Source organism: Polyodon spathula, chromosome 4 (assembly GCF_017654505.1).
Source record: "Polyodon spathula isolate WHYD16114869_AA chromosome 4, ASM1765450v1, whole genome shotgun sequence".
Taxonomy (NCBI): domain Eukaryota; kingdom Metazoa; phylum Chordata; class Actinopteri; order Acipenseriformes; family Polyodontidae; genus Polyodon; species Polyodon spathula.
The window spans coordinates 53,503,266-53,525,653 of record NC_054537.1 but is presented as its reverse complement, the minus strand read 5'-3'; the positions used below and the strand labels follow the sequence as shown (position 1 = coordinate 53,525,653).

At 37.8% G+C, this 22,388-nt stretch overlaps 2 protein-coding genes across 2 annotated transcripts in view; one reads left to right on the top strand and one right to left on the bottom strand.

Moving 5' to 3' along the window:
* The first annotated feature begins 1,352 nt into the window (after positions 1–1,352).
* Positions 1,353–15,081, top strand: LOC121314633 (catenin beta-1-like). Its single transcript, XM_041248084.1, has 16 exons — positions 1,353–1,496; positions 7,304–7,361; positions 9,772–9,996; positions 10,155–10,408; positions 10,490–10,728; positions 10,985–11,186; positions 11,297–11,441; positions 11,526–11,629; positions 11,732–12,070; positions 12,360–12,518; positions 12,606–12,725; positions 12,875–13,025; positions 13,119–13,240; positions 13,319–13,379; positions 13,890–14,118; positions 14,341–15,081. The coding sequence occupies exons 2-15, from the start codon at positions 7,349–7,351 to the stop codon at positions 14,096–14,098; spliced, it is 2,343 nt and encodes a 780-aa protein (XP_041104018.1). The 5' UTR covers positions 1,353–1,496; positions 7,304–7,348; the 3' UTR covers positions 14,099–14,118; positions 14,341–15,081.
* ulk4 (unc-51 like kinase 4) overlaps positions 14,339–22,388 on the bottom strand; it is a 235,374-nt gene continuing 227,324 nt past the window's right edge. The window contains exons 36-37 of the mRNA XM_041248083.1: positions 17,551–17,636; positions 14,339–16,650 (exon numbers count right to left, since the gene is read on the bottom strand). Coding sequence (XP_041104017.1) covers positions 16,587–16,650; positions 17,551–17,636 — 150 coding nt within the window. The 3' untranslated portion in view covers positions 14,339–16,586. The remainder of the gene's footprint in view (positions 16,651–17,550; positions 17,637–22,388) is intronic.

Sequence of the window (22,388 nt, the reverse complement as noted above, 5' to 3'; positions counted from 1 at the left end):
ACTACAGTACAATAATATCCACAGATAACTGGATTGTGAAGAATGTCATGGTTGTTTTTCAGTTTGATATTTTCCTTTTTTTAAAACAACTAGAAGGAAGTAATAAAGTGGGATAGGTGTGTGCCTTTGGCCTATGTCGGCACTCACTTCAATTCAGGCCACTAAGATTTCAGTTTACAAAAGCTCCCTTATTTTGAAAACTCAATGTTGGCAGGTATGAGTTATGCAATTGATTATGTGAAATTCACACAATTCATACAGTATAAATGAGAAATGCAGCTACTCTAATATGGAAACCTATAGAATATGTAGCCTATAGTTATATTATTATTATTATTATTATTATTATTATTATTATTATTATTATTATTATCTAAATGTTCTTTCTTCAAAAACAAATATTATTATTATTGATAAAAGTGCTATTTCTACACAAAACGTAGCCTACTATATTCTTTAAAACAATACAGCCTACAGTAAGCACCGCATAGTAAATACAAGAACGTCACTCATTAGCCCGTGTCTGTGTGCATGTATGTATGTGTGTATGTATGTATGTATGTATGTATATCACATCATTTTATTTGCACCATTTTACTTGCTCTGTGTTTTACTTTCACCGAGCATTTATAATATACTCTATTCAAGATTCAGGTACCCGACTGCTGAGGCACATTATCTTACGCAAATTGTAACGTCGCATAGGCCTATGTCAAGCGACCAGCGTAGCATGCCCTAAGTGCAGATACACACAACCAAAAGTATTTAGACGAATCGGCCAAACTTATGTCTCTACAATAAGCCATAGTCTCTTCATAACAACAACTACAAAGACGCGTTTTACTGTAAGTAAAGCTCAAATAAATATTTTAGGTTTGCGTTTTTCTTTCTATATGAAGCATAAAGAAATACGTTACGTACTGTACTTATCCTGTTCTTATACCAGAGCTTGCTTGCTTGCTTGCTTGCTTGCTTGCTTGCTTGCAACGTTTTCCGTGAGCTAGTGAGGACCTACGCAGTCGCACCTAAATTCTCTCTCATCTCCACATCCTCCTCACAAACACATTCCAACCTTCTGAATAAGTTACCTCGCCATCACCACATCCACTGTATCCTTTCGCTCTGCTGCTGCCGTGTCATGTTTAACTTTACATTTGCGAAATCACACAACTGCTTTTAAAATAAACAGTATAAAGCATAATATTAATGTTAGGGAAAAGCCATAAGCTTAACCCCGACCTAACCTGACTTTGTCGACGCAATTTATGGCTCTATTTTTCTTTTTAGCGGCGGGATACATCAGCCTCCTGGGGTTCTTATAAGAGCTTTCTCTCTAAGACGCCATTTTTCAGTTTCTCTGTTTGTTGTGGAGAGCTGCGTGCGGGGAGTAGTTCGGGTTACGGTTCACAAAAAAGTGTTTTTATTTTTCTGAAGATATACAGATTAGTGGTTGAATACCACTGCCTGACAGAGGAGAAATACCGTTTTTGTTACAGGTAGGTTTGAGAGCTCAACGCGTTGAAAAGGATCTGACATGGATGTGAACGAAACCTAGTCTCGGAATTAATGTTTTTTTTTTCGTGTCTGTCTGTCTGTACCGGAGAAATTGTGAATTTGTATTTTTACTGTTGTATATGAAATGACACGAAAATTGTGCTTCTGTAAATTAACCTTTGAAATTCACATCGACACCTATGCCAAGAAGAATTACTACACTTTAAAGTATCTTGCGGCTCTTGATTTTTATTTTCCATATGGGACTGTGATTGTATAGCTATCGCTTACTGTTTGGTGCTTGAACTCCGATTATTTTAACTGGAACGTGTCGCTTTGCAGCTTTTAAGAAGCCATGTTACAAGATTGTATCAATTAATACAATGTTATCAGTGCTGTTGATTTATCTATATTTAGTCACTATATGGTTATTGTTATCTTATTTGTAGTCGCGCTTGTTGTAAACATTTTTTATAATAGTACATTTTCCGGTAATAACGTTGTGCACTAGCTACCGTAACTATAATATATCGTGTATGTGTGTGTGTGTATGTATGTGGTATATATGTGTATATATATATATATATATATATATATATATAATATATATATATATATATATAATATATGACAGAGGGAGAATATGAGTGTGCACATTCACTTCAGTCGTGACATGGTGATTTACTAAAGATTTGCAACGAAGTTTAAATAAAGGAATTACACGAATGTAATTTGGTGGTAAATAAAACTAGGCAACGAATGTTGCCGCAAACCAAGTAAGCTTTTTAAACAGAAGCCTGAGATTGGGTTGAAATTCCTGAGCCGTTGTGATTTGAAAGGAAGTCGAGGAGGAGCCTGCATGAAATAAGAGCCTTCTGTCTGGAGAATTGGTAGCTTGCATGCTAGAAATTGAAGCGCTGTTGGGAAGTGATTGTGGGGGTGGGGAAGTCTTAGTTGCCTTTTGATCTGTGCACATAAAAACAAAACGAAGCAAGTCAAGCCTTGAATATGTCTTGACAAAAAACGTAATTGTACCACGTCTGTGAAAACTGACTGCAATTTTACTCTAACCTAGCCTACTTTGTTTGCACGCTGTAAATATGTTCCCTAGCCAGGCCTTTGTGTGCTGGAGCATAAGTTATAAGTGCTGCCGTTTGCCTCTTTGGAAGACGCCAGCACTGCAAGTTCAGTTGTCGATTTTAAATGCGTCAATTTTACATGTCTTTTGGATTTGTATGCAGTACATTAGTTACTCCTTTACTGATTACTAGTTTGTCATCAGGAAGCGAATGGTTTGTACTGTAGGATGCCCTGCCAGAATGCCTTAAATTAGGAATCGTCCAATTGGCTCTGGATAGAAATGCTAACATGGCATTTGGGGAAACCCTTGTGCTGATGAGTGGTTAGGGGGAGATGTGTGTGGAGGCAGCCTCCTGTTTGAAGTTCTGATTACCAGATGAATTCCATATGTATGAGGGAGGTACAGCAGACAATCTTGGGAACTGCTGAATAAAGCTTGACAGCAGATCTTTATTTTCCAGCCAGGATTATTCAGTTGCAAAGTGTGCACAAAATGCTAAGTGCAGTTTTTTTTCCTGAATAATGGTGACCCATTTGTGGAAAAACTTATCTATTCTGAACCTTAGGCTGCCTGTTCTGTGTAATTTGTATGTGTTATATTTATTACACACACTTTTTATATTGCACCTTTCATAGTAGACCACCATCAGAGCGCTTTACAAGATGCAGTAACAAGAAAATCCGTAATTTAAATACAAAGAAATGCATAATACATGAGTTGCAGTAAAAAAAAGCTCAATACATTAGTGAAAAATGCATATTATAGATATAATCAATATCTATCATACATACACACTACTACATTTAAATGTGTTTTCATAGTTTAACCATACAGAATAATTTAAAGCAAATTGAACTGTATAAACATTCCATGATACGGTAGCCTTTTGGTCAACCTTGACAAGAAATTGCACTACGACAACCCTAAGAAGTTTTGGTGTTCAACTGAAACTAAATGTTCTGGCAATGACGGGGACTTGCTTGCAGGGCTGTTGCTTCCACTGAAATTTCCATCTTGTATCTCCTATTCTAGTTGGCTTTGAACAAGAAGGCTTTTTGAAGTAAATGAAGTTGACAAGCTTTTGTAAATGTTGCCTAGTTTAGAATAAACAAATGTTGGTTGGCCCAACAAAATACAGCATCTTAATTTTGGTATACCAATCTTTTTTTAAAAAAAAAAAAAAAAAAAAAAAAAAACTAGAAAATGTTTGTCTAAAATAAACAAAGGCATTGCAATATAATCTGTAAAAAGCAAAATTCCATAAAGATCAAGACAACCAACCATTCTAATCAACCGGGTGTCCACGACTGCTCTTTATATTAAAGAGACCAAATGCTGCAGAACCTTGAGTGTTTTGGTCTCTCAAAACTGTCTATTCTACTGAGTTCCCCAAGTGGTAACTTGCTTATTCAATATTGCACTTTTTATTTAACTTTACTAAGATTGACTAGTAGTAGGGAGATTTTAAATGCCGGTGTTTCTTTTTCTCTATCTAGGTATGATTTGGTGTAGTATTCTGGTTAAATTCATAGCAACTTTCAATGGTCTCATTTGAATCCTGGATTGAGTGGTTTATCTGCACAGTTTGGCTACAGTATGTGTTAATGTGTGGCTAGTTACCATTTGTGTTTTAATGGCAGCAATGGACCTCCATTGTTATACGAATGAGGTGTGTAATGTAGTTGGCAGACAGTGGTTGTGTGAAGCTCTGTCGTTATCTGGCATGGCCCTATTTTGTGTCTGTTTTATAATATAAAATCTCTAAATAAAATTTGTTCCACTTCTAAAATGCCTGCCCGCATATACGCATACCTAGAAGCCCCGTCGCAGTCTTTGACGGCTGTATTCAAAACCCTATAAATAGTATAACAAAAGGAGAAAGATGGATGTAATTACTGGTTTTTAATTTTATTGTACGTCAAACATCTGAACTGAGGCATATTATAAACATTTTTTACAAATCAAAAGAAAATGTAAATTAAATAAACATCTGCACAGACATTGGTTTACAACATACGTATTTATAAAACAATAGTAATACATTTAACTTTTCAACCGAAATGGGTTTATCAGATGCACAAAAGCAACTGAACAATGTAGATAAACTTAGAAAACTTTACAGAAGTGCAGCAGCACAACAAGTTAGAAGTCTAAATGTTTTTTTTTTCTTTGACAGTTTTTCCTTTTCCTTGAGTCTGTGGCTGTTCAGTCAACACAGATAATGTGCTTTTCCACACGCCGCCTTTCTGCGCAGGGCACAGCTGTCCAAGTTTAATTTTTATTGCACTTGCCAACCTGGCAATGGCTTGGCAGCTCTCTGGGGTTGCCAGCTTCAGCTGTGGGTACATGCTTGGCAGTCTCTCTGTTCCAAATGTTTTTTGCGAAGTTCCTGCGCTAACTGTAAAATATATTGTATCCTTGGTAAATTCTTCTCTGTGCATTTGTTGTGAAGTACTGGCTGCTATGTCCAATACATTGTAAAACTCCTGAACAGGCCACCGGTGGGAGCCAGCTTTCAAGGAATACTTCAGTGCCATCTCAAAACATCCACTCCAGATTTTGTTGCATTGTAAAACTCCATGGTCTCTGGTATTTTTAACTAGTCCCGATGCTAATTACCTGAACTACTCAATTAGCATTGAGGGTACCTGTAGTGACTGTATTGATGGATAATTTATCAATAATCATATTTCCCAGTATAATCAGGCTATGAACATTAGCTCTGCATTGTACAAGGAATGGGTGTCTGAAAGGTAGAACACGGAAAAAGACAGAAAAGCCTCATTTTATCTAGTTTGCAAAAAGATGTTCACCCAGTCTGAAGTATTTAGTGGGCTGTGTTTTGTTCTGGAGAAAACTGGCACTTTCCACAACCTAGGGCCAGGAGAATAAATGTTAGATACATTGGAAGTTGCAAATAAGTGCAAGTATTAATTAATAATCACTTTAAAGGTTATAACCCTACTTTTTGGGTTAAATAAAATTAGAAAAAGCTGTATATGAAGGTTCCAATGGGGGGGGGTTACAGTAACAACAGTTCAACAGCTGATATTTAATTGCAATTTAGAAAGTTATGAACTGGAAAGCATTTATTTTAAAATTAATTTTAAGACCCATTATAAGAAATTATTTATTCTGCTGATTGTGATAATTTACAGCAGATGTCCAACACTACTTTATATGCATGAATATTGTAAGTAGCTAATTGTGTGTAAATAAATGTGTTAATTAAATTATGAAAACATGATTACTGGTCTATATAACAATTGTAAACTACATGTGTTATTCCATATGTATGGATTACCTGTAAAATAGGATTTTTCAATCAAATATATACTAGTAGCTAGGGTGACATTCACCAGTAAACTATGCAAGTTAGTACTATCAAAGGGTCAAACCTTCATTTAGTAATGTTTCTAACCTCAAATCTATCCATCGTTGGAGCCCTAGAAATAGTATGGAATCCTATCTCTTGCTATTTCTTGGCACAACTAGGGAAAACAATTGGAGAATGGCTTCAATGCATGTGGTTCACTAGATTGAAGCGGTATCCAAAATGACAAATACCCAGCTTTAGACAAAGATCATCACTATTATAAAGGTAGAGGTGAAAGTTAATATATGGCAGTCTATTGCTAAGGAACTGGATGTGTCTGTGTGATTTTATTGCCATGTGTTAAAATACCGTCGGACGCAATTCCCACTTGTTGACGAATATGCAATAGTCTTGGTCACTTAGTAGTTTTTTTTTTTTTAATGGTTTTCTAGATCTGGCAGTTTATGAATCTGTTGCTTCAGGTGTGTGTGGTGATGTCACTGCAAAAGTATTTTGTTGCCCGACTGAAATCATGTCTTGTGTGTAGCTGCCTTTATACTGGTCTTAAGCATACCTTTATTCAGGTAAAGTTAGTGACACAGGACTTGTCAAATTAATTTCTACGTGGGTTTAAAATTGTTTAATATTTAACTAAATGTTTATTATAGTTGAATGAAACTTTTATTGCATTACACTTCTGAATTTTTAGAATGATTCAAATGTATTGCAACAACTTAAGCTTATGTGATTTAAATGAAGATTTATAGTAAACCCTTTCTTTCCTAATTTGATTTGGTGTTAATTGAAAAGGCTTGTAGAAATGCTCCTACACAAGCTTTTTGTATTAAACCAGACCTTCATGGTATGTTAATAGTCAAAGTTTGAAAGTATCAACTTTGGTATTTTTTAGATTTTACTTTTTTTTTTACTGGGACTCTATTTGGGGAGGGGTGCAGGGTTCCTGTGGGGGAGGGTTGATAGGTTTGGTGGGAGTGTCTAGAGAACAATGGCTGCTAGCTAATTAAAGTTAAAATGGGGAGTAATACCACACCCTGATGCAGTTTTACTTTTAAGGACAAAAGGACCAGGTGAAGTCAAGGTAAGCATTTTACTTAAGTGTGCAGAAGTTTTTTTTGTTTTCACTTTCAGAGCTTGGTCCAATCCTGAATTAATATTTAATGTGATGTTTCTCTTGCTTGTTTTTAAATTAGTTATTGCAGTGTAAATGCTTTAATAGTTAAGTGGAAGGTGGGTTTGTTATTTTTAATTGCAACAGGCCTTAGCCTTGCTCAGAGTTACCTGAGTTTGTGCTTGGTTCTGCATGTGATAGAGGGCAGTCCATTTGTTGCAGCAACCTTGTGTGAATTCTTGCCTGCCTTTTTCCCCACAGTAACTTCTCATTTTTCCTGCAGAAAAGGAAGCTCTGCAGGTCGCAGATATTGATCTGAAGGGAGAAGATGGCTAACCAGGGTAAGAATCCTTTTTCTCTGATTTTTACATTTAAGCTGTACATTAACTTTAAACCTACACAACTTCTATGCAAGTAATTTCAATTGGCTTTAAGGAATACTGAAGTTGGATCAATTGCAGTAATCTGAAATCAATGTGTGTTTTAAAATGCTTATTTTCCAATTTACAAGGAATGTTTCAGGTCGGGGTGCACGGATAATCTGTAGCCTATTGGCATGGCACCGATTTTTAAAGAAAGTTTGTTATTTTAGCTGATAATGTGCACCAATATTCATGCTTGAATTTCTTCCATTACAGAATTTAATGTTTGGTCAGTCGCGCTTACTAATGACACAAGAACAGAGGCACTCATTTTCTCAGTGTTGTGTAACATGCGATCACTCTACAGTAAATAAGTAAAATATCTGAAAATAGGTAGCAGGGTGCAGCAGAACAGACTTGACACTACGTTAAATCCAATGAAACTCTTATTATTATTAGAGCTGCAATGTAGGGTAAATTTTGACCTTGGAAGATTCGGAACACATTACCGAAGGAAGGTTCGAACCTTCGATGGTACTCGTTTGCATAATATATTGGTGACATCACCATGGCTACTTGTTTTATATTTGACTGAAAATCCTATTTTACAAGTAATCCATATAAATTGAATAAAACATTCACATGTAGTTAAATATGCTATATAGAACAGTAATCATGATTTTATAATTTAAATAAATACACTATTTACATGTAATTGAGCCTGCTTGCAATCAATACAGTAAGCTTGCATTGCACCAGCTGCAGTGGACAAAGCTGTAAGTCACTGTTCAAAGCAGGTTATCAGTCACATTTTACTACTACTAAAAATAAATACAGTACTAATAGTGACCCCAGAGATTGGTTGTGCCTCCATGATACGAGTCGCTTGCACAGTTTGCATTCATTTTTTTTTTTTGGTTGGGTATTTAACAAAAATCTCAAACAGAGTGGTTTTGAGACATTTCTTATTCAAGCTTACACTGTACACCGCTTTGCTATCAAGATGCCGAGTGAAGAAATTAAAGGTTTGCCTCTGGATAACATGAGCTGGAGCAGGGAGGGGCTGACAGTGCTCAGTTTTCACAAAATTAAAATGATTCATCATATTGTATGTTTCAAACATGTTCTACCATAGCACTTCTCCTAGTTTTGTGCACTAGATATTCAGTACATATTTTACTGAAGCTCTGTGAACAGTAGATGTACGAGCACAGTGCTTTGGATACTATAACTTGCTCCAGTTTTACATAAAGTATAATGATGTGGTAGCGAATTATTAACTTCTGTTTACATAATATGCATTCTACAAATCAAAAGATCAAATTTTGCATGCGAGCAACATGTAATGTGTGATTTTTATAGTATTCACACATTGTCAAACAGTGTTTTAATAGAAAGAAAAAAGTGCATAAACCTATCTGACGAGCATTCTGAAGTTTAATACATTCTGGCTACCAAACAAACCTTCGGACACAGCCCTACTACTATGACTACTACACTGTGTACTTTAAAGTTACCTTTTGTAATTGTTTGTCTTGCTTAATCTGCATTTGTTGCGGGTGTATTGGTGGTATTTTGAAGCAGGAATTTATCACCGTGCCATTTTGTAAGTAACAAATTCAAGATTAACTGAATTTTGTAACCGGATATTTTTTACTTTGATTTAAGTTAACAATTAAGTTATGCTGCATTTAAGTAGTATATGCTTAAAATAAGAATTTAACGAACGTTGTTATAGTTGACTTTGTGTAGGCTACATTTTTTATAGGTCCAAGTTATATGCAGTGTTTCACTTGTATAGTCACTTACTGTCAATGTCAATTACATATTCTACAGAAATGTTTACTAGTACAAATGCAAAGTTACTGTGACTGTTATAAAACAAATATATTGTGTGCTTGACAGCAATTTATACAATACTATTGTATTTTCTGAAACTAGTGAACAATACTTCATTTAACTTTTATAGTTATAAGTTTAAATATAGGCCATCTGTCTTTTTCTAGTAGTTTTACAATAGCTTAACCACACTTATTGGTATCCAGTGGGTACTGGTTGATATTGGTAGGTAACGATTGGGGATCAGCCAAGAAAATCTGTCGGTGCACCCCTAGTTTCAAAGTTTTGCATTTACCCACTGTACAAATTGTTTTAAATATTGAATTTGATTAGACTACTTGGAATATTTGAAGGTAACACATTGTAAAAACCCATCTACAGCTTGCAGAGTCAAACAAAGCCACACCTGAACAAATAATGTATGGTCTTGAAGTTAACACGGTGTTTCCATTGAATAATTATGACTTCTAGCAAATGGGCATAATTGTCCTGGGTATGATTGTTGCTTTCAGTAAAAATGTATTTATTTCCCCCCCCCCCCCCCCCCCAGCTGATTTGATGGAGCTTGACATGGCCATGGAGCCAGACCGTAAGGCAGCAGTTAGCCACTGGCAACAGCAGTCCTACTTGGATTCTGGTATCCACTCTGGAGCTACAACCACAGCACCTTCTCTGAGTGGGAAAGGCAATCCAGAAGAGGAGGATGTTGACAATCAAGTCCTGTATGAATGGGAGCCGGGTTTCACGCAGTCTTTCACGCAGGATCAAGTTGCTGGTACGCTGCCTAGCTAATTTAATGCCACATGAACATTAACGATAAATTCACAAAACCAAATGATAAAATGGTTGTTCAGATCTGGTGAACTACATTGCTTGGAAAATGCATTTCCTGAATGGTACACTTTTTAAACTAAAACAATTTATTACTTTCAGATATTGATAGCCAGTATGCCATGACCCGAGCCCAGAGGGTACGGGCTGCTATGTTCCCTGAAACTCAGGATGAAGGAATGCAGATACCTTCCACACAGTTCGATGGTGCACACCCTACTAATGTCCAACGTTTGGCTGAACCATCCCAGATGCTGAAGCATGCTGTGGTCAATCTTATCAATTATCAGGATGATGCCGAACTGGCAACACGTGCCATCCCAGAGTTGACCAAGCTTTTGAACGATGAGGACCAGGTATAAATCAAAAGTTTTTATTTAAACAAAATAAAATAAACAGTGACGATGTATTAATCCTAACAATGTTTAACTTTGAAGGTTGTTGTAAACAAGGCTGCAGTTATGGTCCATCAGCTGTCTAAAAAAGAAGCCTCCCGTCATGCCATCATGCGCTCACCCCAGATGGTGTCCGCCATTGTGCGCACCATGCAAAACACAAATGATGTTGAGACTGCACGCTGCACAGCTGGAACTCTCCATAACCTTTCACACCATCGTGAGGGCCTGCTTGCCATCTTCAAGTCGGGAGGTATCCCTGCCTTAGTGAAGATGCTGGGGTAATTTTTTTAGTTTGTTTTGCTCTGAAAAGAACCATGCTCTAATTTGTAGGTAGCAAATTTCTAAAATGCAGGGGTGCTATTGCATTGGGTAACAGGACCTCATGCAGTTTTGATTTCGCTGGATTGCTTAAATGGATTTTTATAATTTTGGGGTTGAATGAATACTATTGTACCAATTGATGGAGGGGCTAGACTCATGTCCAGTTTTGGTCTAGCTGCTGAAGTTCTGATCTCTCTGGATTTTTGTTTTCAGATCGCCAGTTGACTCTGTATTGTTCTATGCCATTACAACTCTTCATAACCTACTCCTGCACCAGGAGGGAGCTAAGATGGCTGTCCGTCTTGCTGGCGGTCTCCAGAAGATGGTTGCCCTGCTGAATAAGACCAATGTCAAATTCTTGGCCATCACAACAGATTGCCTTCAGATCTTGGCATATGGCAACCAAGAAAGCAAGGTAGCAATGTGGCTTCTCAAATGTTCTTGCTGTTCTGGGATGGACTAACCTGAAACTTGGCATTTCTCTTGCACTCCACAAAAAACTAAATATTTGTTTTATTTATTCAGCTCATCATTTTGGCTAGTGGTGGTCCACAGGCACTGGTTAACATCATGAGAACCTACACCTATGAAAAGCTGCTTTGGACCACCAGTAGAGTCTTGAAGGTCCTTTCAGTCTGTTCCAGTAACAAGCCTGCCATTGTTGAAGCTGGTATGTTTCTAATTCAATTGTTTATTGCAATATGTTTACTGCAGAACTGAAAGTCAGAATCTAATGTCATGGCTATTTTATCAGGTGGCATGCAGGCCTTAGGACTCCACTTAACAGACCAGAGTCAGCGTCTGGTGCAGAACTGCCTATGGACCCTGAGAAATCTTTCAGATGCTGCTACCAAGCAGGTAATGGATTGTCCTCCATTCCTTGGTGTGGAGGGATTTTTGTAATCTGCAGCAAATCATACAATACTTGGATTATTTTTTTTTTCTTTCCTATTTTTATAGGAGGGTATGGAAGGTCTTCTTGGAACACTTGTCCAGCTCCTGGGTTCTGATGACATTAATGTTGTGACTTGTGCAGCTGGTATCTTGTCCAATCTTACCTGCAACAACTACAAGAACAAAATGATGGTGTGCCAAGTAGGAGGTATCGAGGCCTTGGTTCGTACTGTTCTCCGTGCTGGTGACCGGGAAGACATCACTGAGCCAGCAATCTGTGCTCTTCGCCACCTAACCAGCAGACACCAGGATGCTGAGATGGCGCAAAATGCAGTTCGTCTCCACTATGGCCTGCCTGTGGTAGTAAAGTTGCTGCATCCTCCATCTCACTGGCCTCTGATTAAGGTAAGGTTGGTGTACCTGAGAACATTCTGGGCTTAAACTGATCTAAATGTTGTATTTTTAAATGTTTGTAACCTTCTGGAGACCTTGTCAAGTTAACTTGCAGTAATCATTTAACTTTGCAGTCCATTTATTCAGCGCTTGTCAGGTGCATTGGGTCCAATTTATTTTCACATACACTGTTTTTTAATCCCCCCCCCTCCTTCTCTGCCATTGAAAAGTTCTCTCTGCTTTTTCCAGTGGATTACAAAACTTAATTTCTCAACTATTTTTAAAAAATGTTTTTATACAGGCAACAGTAGGACTTATTCGCAACTTGGCCTTATGCCCAGCAAACCATGCTCCCCTACGTGAACAGGGTGCCATTCCCAGACTAGTGCAGTTGTTGGTGAGAGCACACCAGGACACCCAGCGCCGTACCTCTATGGGTGGAACACAGCAGCAGTTTGTGGTAGGTGCCAATATTTGTCCTTCTCTTTTTCTGATGTAGTAGAAGGCTGTATCATCCACTAAACAAATACAAAAAATTGTATTGTAGGAGGGAGTTCGTATGGAGGAAATTGTTGAAGGCTGCACAGGAGCTCTGCACATTCTGGCAAGAGATGTTCATAACCGAATTGTCATCAGAGGACTGAACACCATTCCACTCTTTGTTCAGGTATCTAGCACAACTCTGTCTACTTTGGTAGTAGTCAAGGAATGGGAAGGGCAGAAACATAAGCCTGAGTTCTCAGCAGTGACTGGTCTGCTTTCATTCTAGGATAGGGGTATTTTTGCACAACACAATTGACTAAATGTTTCTTTTAGTTGCTGTATTCACCAATTGAGAATATCCAGAGGGTAGCTGCAGGAGTACTATGTGAACTGGCTCAGGATAAGGAAGCTGCAGAGGCAATTGAGGCTGAGGGTGCCACTGCTCCTCTCACTGAGCTTCTTCACTCCAGGAATGAAGGTGTTGGTAAGTGGGGTGGGTTGGTCTGGGTGGTTGTTTTGTGGGGGTAGGTGTATGCGGTGGACAACACTGGTAATTTTATTTTTTTTACATTTACAGCCACTTATGCTGCTGCCGTTCTGTTCCGTATGTCTGAGGACAAGCCACAAGACTACAAGAAACGTCTGTCTGTTGAACTGACAAGCTCCCTGTTCCGAACTGAACCTATGACTTGGAATGAGGTATGTAGTTGTCAAGTGATTGTTAAACACTGTCAAATAACTGAATCATCAATGTTTTAAAGTATTATTATTTCCTAGACTGGAGATCTTGGACTTGATATTGGAGCCCAGGGAGAACCTCTTGGATACCGTCAAGATGGTATGTGATAAATTTGCTTCTCAAATGCATTTAGAGCAGGGGTCTCAATCCTGGTTTTTCTTCCAATTGTACCCCAAATTATGTAATTGGACAAATTAAGTGATTATTAGAAGCTCAATTGGCTTAGAGTGCAGTTGGAACAAAAACCAGGACCAGTATTGGAGACCCCTGATTTTTAGAGGGTTTGTTAGTCAAATGTTTATGTAAGAACAGGTTTGGTTCCTGGACCATTGCTTGCACCCACATACCATGGACCTGAAGTATGTTCCTTTGCAACTGGTGGCTACAAAGCAAGTGTACAACATCCAGCTTCAGCCTGCACAGCAGACAAGACTAACTGTATTGCATAGCATGTTGTGCTGCCAATGACTGCTTTCTGTAAAAAAAAAAAAAAAAAAAAAAAAAAAAAAAGGGGGGGGGGGGGAGATACTTTGACTTGATCTCACAAACTGATACTTTTGCTGCTTGTTGAGCCTCTAACATGTCCGCCTCTAACCACTGTAATTGCAGATCCTAGCTACCGTCCCTTCCACTCTGGTGGATATGGGCAGGATGCTATGGGTATGGACCCAATGATGGACCATGACATGGGTGGCCATCACCCTGGTGCAGAGTACCCAGTTGATGGGCTGCCAGATCTTGGACATGCCCAGGACCTGATTGATGGGTTGCCCCCAGGTGATAGCAATCAGCTGGCCTGGTTTGATACTGATCTGTAAATTGCTACTTTTTTTTTTAGGTAAGAAAAAAATAAGGAACTATTTATCCATGCTTTAGTGGCTTGATCTGTAAAAACCAAATTGATTTGCTTTTATATTGTGAATTAATGCTGTGCTAGAGTATTTTTATTAATGAGCAGTTAAGCCTGAAGCTTCTGACACATGTCTTGCGACTTGTAATTGACAGTTTGCTACATAAGGAATTTTATCACTTGTACTAACCTTGGTTTTCTCATCCACAGCTGTTGTCTGAATGAACTTGCATTGTGATTTGGCCTGTAGAGTTGGGGTGGGCAAGTATCTTGGAAAGTGCCTGACATGCTAACAAAAGTGGAGTTTCCTATGGGAACAGTCTAAATTGTTCTGGTCCTCTTTGGTTGGAGTAAACTGCAAATGGATTTTGGGAGTGGCTGCCTGTTTTGAAGGAAGTACACGAGTAGATCTAAAGATGGATTTTAAAACCTAGTTTTTTCTTTGTTTTTTTTTTTTTAACCCTGTCTTTTGTAATGGTACTGACTTAGCTTGCTTTAAACTAGTCTAGTCACCACTTTTTATTTAATTTTTTTTGCAGGAATTTGTATTTTTTATTTTAAGTCTTGTAGTGTTAAATTTGTAGTGGTAATGCTCCAGCCATTTCTAACTAACAATCAAGTACTGGTGTAGAACACTAATGCATAATCAATTAAACTGTATTCTTTAATAGTGTGACATTTATGTAGCTTTTTTATAAAACAAGTTAGAGAAATGGTCCAAATACATTCTTTTTAATGCTGAAATCAGGTTTAACTATTTCCAGTGTCAAATTTGTTCCAAGGAGGGTGCACTTGGGTGGGGGTGGATTGGGGCAGGATTGACCTTTTGTAAATCACTTAAGGTAATTATATTAAAAAAAAATAAAAAATAAATATCCCAAAGTTGTAGCCTGCTGTGCTTATGGAAACTTAGTTATAAAATGGCTTAACAATAAAAAATAAACCCATGTATTTCAATGCTGTCTTTTTTTTTTTAAATATGCATTTTATGATTACCAGGACTACAGTATATAATTTTAAGCTTGAGAGGTAACATGGTGGTATGACAGGTCTAATTTAGTCCTAGGTGAAAAAATAAACTACTGATCTTATAAAATCATACTTTTGCATTGCATTGCTATGGATTTCGTGTTTGGAAGTTTAATGGATAAATAAGCTATTTAATACTGGGTGAAACTATAAACTTACATTAAGTGCATGAACAAAACAACTTTCATCAAACCACAGACAGAACAAAGCTTGTGTTAAGGTCTTTACTCCATATGTATTCTCTTACGTACAGTGCTGTGCTTAGACTAATTTGATTGGTATACTTTAAGCTGATTAAAGGAAATGCCATCCTACATGGATTCTGTGTTTTAGTCCTGGTCCCATATCTTCCAGAAGTTTAAGGGGAGTCCAAGTCCTAATGGAGAACTACTTTTAGTTCTAGCCTTCAATTGGCTAAACTATAAAATACTTTAGTACTTATTCACATCAATCCCTAATCCAATAGGCAAACATAGTGTTTACTTGTATACAGGAAATGTAGTTTATTTTGATATTTACCATTACCTAGTGGAGTGGAAAAAAAAAAACACACAATATATGAAGTAAAGCATTTCAGTTTTACCCTACAAAATAAAGGATACAACAATTTCTATGCCTGTAACGAGACCTTGGACATACAAAGTATTACTAAAATAAAGGTTATAGTGCTGTAATTGACAAAGAATAAACTCTAAGGCACATGGGACCTGTTTTGAGTTGTAGTGTGTTTTTTGTTTTACCTGGTAACTTATTGTGAAGTTGACCATGGGCACCATTCTTGTGTTTTGAGTGTATCAAGCTGGCTGCTTTTATTTGTCCATGGTTGGTTTACAGTGGCAGTATATCCAGGCTCTTTCTAGGTGATTGAGCGATTTCTCATGGAAAATACAATTTTGTCTTGTCCAGAAATTGCTATATATTTACTGGCTGACTGTCCAGGGGTGGCTAAAAAAAACATTTAATGGTTAGGTTTTGTTTGACTGGGCAAGCCTTGGTGGACTTTAGCAGCCTTTTGTTCTCAACATTTATATTTGTTTGTATAAAAACTGATACCTCTAATGTTTGAACAATATGCAAGAAATAAATGTCCTGACCCCAGTGTTTTAAATATTGCATTTAAATAAAGTGCCTAATGCAAACTATTTTTTATTCACAACTGGCTTTCTAACTTGGTCATTAAATGTCTTACCTTTCACGTTTTAACTATCATTGTCAAATTCCAATGGAATTTGACAATGACACCAACAGTTGGAAGCCATGTGATGTTTGAGAGAGAGTAGTTGCATAAAGCCAAGAAGGGAAAACAAAACAAACTATACAATGTCACAGCCCCTCCAAATCTCACTTTTCAAGCAAATTATTCCATATGAATAGAAATTAAACTTAAGTTGCACCACTGGTTGTAGTCTTGATCACTGCAGTTTATTTTAATATCCAACAATTTTTAGGATTTCGGAGGCCAGTGAGGCAACTGCAACATCGGCGTGTGATCTTAAAAGAAAAAAAAGTATCAGATCAGATTTTATTTCCTAAAACGGTGTCACCCCATGCTATTGAACTAAACAAAGCTATCAATATTATTGTGCATTTGGTCACTTGATATGTAAAAGTGGGATTAGTGTAATAACTTAAAAAATAAAAAAATGGAATTTGAAAACATGTCATTCAAGGTATTTTACTACTTGAGAGCAAATTGAACCATCAAATTTAAACACTTTCAATTGTTTTATTTCCTACATTGTGCCAAACAAGACTACTTTTGAAAAAGTAAAATGTTGCTGGTCTCAACACAGTTTTCAAAATGCTACATCCTATGCACGTAATATTAGTACTGTGGTTTGAGCACAATCTAGTGTGCTTGTGATTAAAACAAAGTACTAAATCCACATTTAAACAGTACATCAGCCAGCCTATTTAGTCACATCTTGCCAGGTATTGTACTTGGTGGAAATCCAAATAATTAGCTTGGGAGGAGGCTATACCTTTTAACTTTAAAATATGGCTTAGAGTTTATTGAAAAGGAATTTCACTGCAGCTTTGCCAGAAACACAATACAGTGAAGTTCTGCCAATCACTTCTGCTTGTACAGGTCTCACCACTCGACATCAAAGGGCAGCTAGCTACTCAACAATAGGCCAGTATCCGGCCAGAAGAGAAATTACAGCTTTAAAGAGTCTTTCATCACGAAACCCTAGTATGGCCTCCCACATCAATGGAACAAAGTCATTCTTAATAACAACTAAGAAAGTACAGAGAGGCTTTGAAAGGGGAGTTCCAAGTATAGTTCTGCTTCACCAAAAAGGGGTAGTGGTAACATAATAAGCCTGTAGCACATGGAAGGTGATTACAGCAGAGGATTGTTGTTAGGTTTCCAAGCCCCAGGGAACTCACCTGGCAGCATAAGCCATCCTCTGGAGAGCTTGGACAAGATCATCCCCACCCTTTAGGCACTGTAAGTGTTTCTCACTTGAAGTGATCTGCAATTAAAGGGCATAAAGATATGTTTACCAAATTACTGCAAATGAACAACACTTTATTTAACCCTCTAAGCATATTATTTAGAGCCCTGAAGATGTAGTTTTCTTTGAAAAATGTTACTGAACTTTTACAACTGTTGTGGCTATAAAATAGTTGTTTAATTGCTCTTTGTTTTATTTTATCCGCTATGGAAAACGTAATATTTTATTAACAAGGAGCTTGTAACAAACCCCAAAAAGTCTTCAGTATTGAGACACCAAGAGATTAAAACTTTTGAATTGTATTATCATCTTTGGTTAACTAAAAAAATAAAAAAAAAAAAAAAACAACATTGAGCATAGTATTGGATTTATTACTATATTTAATTTACAAATGTACATTTTATTTTTTATTTGGCATAACCTTCCTTACTTTTAATTTTACCTGGCAGGCATTGAATTTACATACTTTGTAGTATTGCGTGTATTCAGTGTTCTACTCCAATGGTTTGTGTGCAATGCACTGTGTCAAAGTAGTGAAGAATTGTGTTATTCAATTTGAACCTTTTTGAATAATACATAAAAACAACAAGTTGTTAAACCCTAAAATTATAATTCACAGTGCAAATTCTACAATGCACCTGGCTTTGTGGGTGCATAGTATATCTAGAAAACGTATTGTATTTTAATTTAACATTCAGATATTTATATAACTCCTTGTATGAAGTGAATCAAAAGACAGTCGAATACTTTTATTATCCAAAGAGGATACTGAGACCCTGAGAAGATCATTAGCACTTTTAATCACAGTTTACTTGTTACCCCCGGCAATGAGGATATAATGTAGACACCCGTACACACGTCATACTTTATCCTCACAAACGCTTATCCAATTGTGATGAAACGTGGTGTGGGCATTCCTTTGTAGAAGAAATTCTTAAGGTTACTGGAATCCATGTCAAGGCAAACTGGTTTTGAATTAGCTCTGTTGTCTGATTGTTTTGGATAATTAAGCTTTCCCCGAAACTACATTAACGCCCTATCTTTTTACATCTATCTTTTTATAACTACTTTTTTTTCTTTTTTTTTACTATACTAACAAGTTTTACTGAGGCATTGAAGGCTATATCATTATAAAACTACTATTGTGGGACTATATTGCTGGAGTATTTTGACTCTATATGTGAAGGCATGTTGTGTTAAATAAAAAAATAAAACACTGCCACTGACCAAAATATGGTTAAAACCATGTACTCCACATAATACCCAGTAAAGAGCTGGACAGGGGTTAAAAATTAAATACAGTTTTAGACTGCAGCTTTGCTAAAGCATTCAGATAAAGTGTTACACTGAGGTGAATGTTACACATCTAAAATCACAGAAACGATAAATAGCAAGTTTATAATTAATACCTCAACAAGACCATTTGAAACAAAGTACTAACACCATGTATAACATATTTTCCAGAGTTCAGCTGTAGAGAAATATGAGTGTGCTGGACATTTAGCATTTCTGTTTCTGATCTATGACTTCTAGAAAACGGCTTCAGGACTAGGAGCCGTGAAATATGGAGATTCCTCCCAGCTCAATGAAGCATCTGCAGTCCCAGACAAAAGTATTGGCACCCTATACTTAGTATAGATAATTCAAGAAAATATGTTAAATACAGTAGTCTCCGCATATAGGAACACCTCCTAAGAGAAAACTTTGCCTAAGGGAACACCCTTGTGGTGATTTTTCCCATTGTAAATGCTCTGGTTAAACGAACAGAGCTTTGCTTAAAATAACACCTTCTTGGCACCGACAGCGACTAAGATCTAAGTTCATAGCGGATACAGTACTGTTTTGTAACCTGATAACTCATCATCTTCTTCATGAAACTTAAATTTAAATGGTTTATTCAGTCTTTTCAAAAGCGACTTGTCATCGCAAGAGTGTCTTGAGGCACACTGATTGGTTTATTAAATCTTTCCAGAACCAGCATCATATTATTAACTCGTTTTGTATTGTGATTTCCACGAGTGCACCTCATCGCTACAAAATGGCATGTAAACAAACGGCAAAATGCACCACTGTTTCTCTTTCTACAAAAAGTTAGAAATTGTTCAAGCTCTTGAAAAAAACTTGAGTCAGACACAAACAAGTCGCCGAACAATTTGATGTTTTCCGTTCTGGTGAGTTGCTTCACCATTCTGTTAAATAATGTGCATGTCTTATATATTGCTGCTGCATTTTTTAACATCTGTAGGGGTGCTGTGTTAATTGTTTGACAGCTTATTAACGTTAGTTTGTCTGTTACTTTATTATTATAGTTTATACTTGCCTATTGCTTTTCTTTTACTTATTTAGTTTATTATGTTGATGCACATGCGTCATGACAAATAATACCTATTTATTTATTTATTGAGTCTGGTGGCTAACTCCGTCTTAGAGAATACTTCAGCTATAAGAACACTTTGCTTGCTCCCCGAGGGGTGTGCTCTTAGCCGGAGACTACTGTACAAGCATTTAGTGAACATTAGCCACTAATTAATATGACAAAGATCAAAATACACACATTCAGGTCATTCAGGTAACAAAGCAATTCATCAATTTCAAATATTTGTTCACCATGGTGGACCTCAGAAAAGTACTACTTGTTTGTAAAAATGTTATAGAACTAATTAGAAATACACAGTAATTAAACTGCATTATAAAGTCAAGTCAGAAAAAGAGGTAGTTATTTAAAACATTTGTTGAAGAAGAATGTTTTGGTAACACAGCAGATGATGCCAAGGCAAAGGAGTTTGATTCACTTTGAGAAAAGCACTTGTAGCAAACTACAACAAAGGAAATGGCTAAAGAACAGAATCAAAGAAAGACGTAATACCAAAATCCACAATCAGAGCAATAATCAAGAAGTATCAACGGACAAATTCAACTGAAATGCTTGACAGGTACAGCAGGTAGCAGACTCATCCAAGCAGCCAAACAAAATCCAAGTCTATCAGCCATGAACTTAAAGAAAGATTTAGAAGCATCAGGTATAATAGTACATGAAAATATTGTACAAAGGCACAAGCAGAAGAGTTGTATGCACATAGACCTCACTGCAAACCACTTTTGATGAAAATTCATAAAAACAAACCATGTTATATTTGCTAAGAAATATGAACAGGAATCTGAAGCATACTTCAACAAAAGTCTTTGGTCTGATGAGACTAAATTATACTCAAAAATTGACCAAAATGGAAAGCCTTTAATGAAGAAAATGTTAGGCTATTATCATAAACCTGGTTCCCTGAACTAGAAAGGCCAACCGCAGGTACTTAAGTGCGCCAGTTTTTAAGGTGATACGGAAAAAGGCATCTTTGAGGTCCACCATGGTGAACCAACTGCCTGGCCTGAACGACTGCAACTTAGCTGTTGCATCGTCACATTTTGAACCTCCTTTGGCTCAGAACAGGTTGACCTGTCTGAGGTTGAGGATTGGTCTGAGGCCACCATCCCGCTTGGGCATGGAGTAGAATCCATCCTCCAATTGGAGGGGGTGTACCATATGAATAGCCCGTTTTAGCAGCAGAGCTGCTACCTCCCAAGTCACTGCAGTCACGTCCTGAAAGGGAGGGGGACCATGCTTGAATTGTAGCGAGTAGACGGTCTGAACAGAAGTAAACACCCAGATGTCTGTGGTGCACTGACATCAAAACTCCAGATGGCTCCCTCAGAAGGGGCCCTGGACCTATGGCAGCAAACACCTAGGGCGGCTATTCACCTTGTGGCTTGACCTGAGGCTCTTGCCTTTGCACCAGGCGGAGGTCTGGCCATAGGTCCAGCTGGCTGTGCTGGTCCCTGAAGTGCTGGCACAGGGATAAAAACCCAGGCCTTATGCAATAGCAAACAATTTACAGTAAAAATGTACAGTTGCTGCCTCAGCTGCTAAAGGTAGTAACAGGACTCTCAACAAAGCCCCTGCTTGGTACCAGACTGCGATGGGAACACCGGTAGGTAGCAGGCTGGAACCAGAATGTACCGGAATAGTACTGGGTCAGTTTGGCACCGGTTTGGTATAGTAGTGTATAGTACTGTTGCTGCCCTCAAGAGGGCATTTGCTCAAGCTGTAAAGCCGCTGTACAGTAATGCAACAGGGTGGACCCTCTGTAGACCAGGGTACCTGCAAGACCGCAGTAGCCCTTTTGATCAATGACATAAGCTCCGCTGTTACAGGTAGAGCTTAACAGCAGAGGATCCGCTATCTGACTCCATGTCATCAGACGGAAACGCCAGCTCCTAAAGATGCAGAGCGCCTTGGAGAAATGGGCACAGAATCGCAGAAAAGCAGTTTGATAAAGACAGCAACTGGGCTGTCAACAAGGCCTGATTCGTACCAGACAGGCAGGCTGGCCTTGCATGTGTCACAGGGATAAAACCCAGGCATTATGCAAATAGCAAGCAATGTGCAGTAAAAATGTATAGTTGCTGCCTCAGCTTGTATTTGGTACCGATTTGGTGTGGGTAGGTACATTAATGCTCAATGGGGGTTACACATCCCCTACGCCCCCACTGCCATTCTAGGCAACGCCGCAGCCGAGGCTAGATGGATCTGCTCAAGCAGCAACACTGCTGTGTAACAGGGCAGGAGCTGCAGCTCCTATATACAGTCTCAGACAACACCAGCAGCAACGCCGCTGTACGGTATGTTATAGGCAAGTACTGTAAAAAGATAAAAACAGCGCAAGTCAAAACTCAAATCGGTCCGCTGGTCCTGGACTAGGGATGGTATCACTGTTTTGT

Coding starts and splice junctions, on each gene's coding strand:
- LOC121314633 (XM_041248084.1), top strand. Junction 12,071..12,359: donor CTCACTGGCCTCTGATTAAG/GTAAGGTTGGTG, acceptor GTTTTTATACAG/GCAACAGTAGGACTTATTCG. Junction 12,519..12,605: donor GAACACAGCAGCAGTTTGTG/GTAGGTGCCAAT, acceptor ATTGTATTGTAG/GAGGGAGTTCGTATGGAGGA.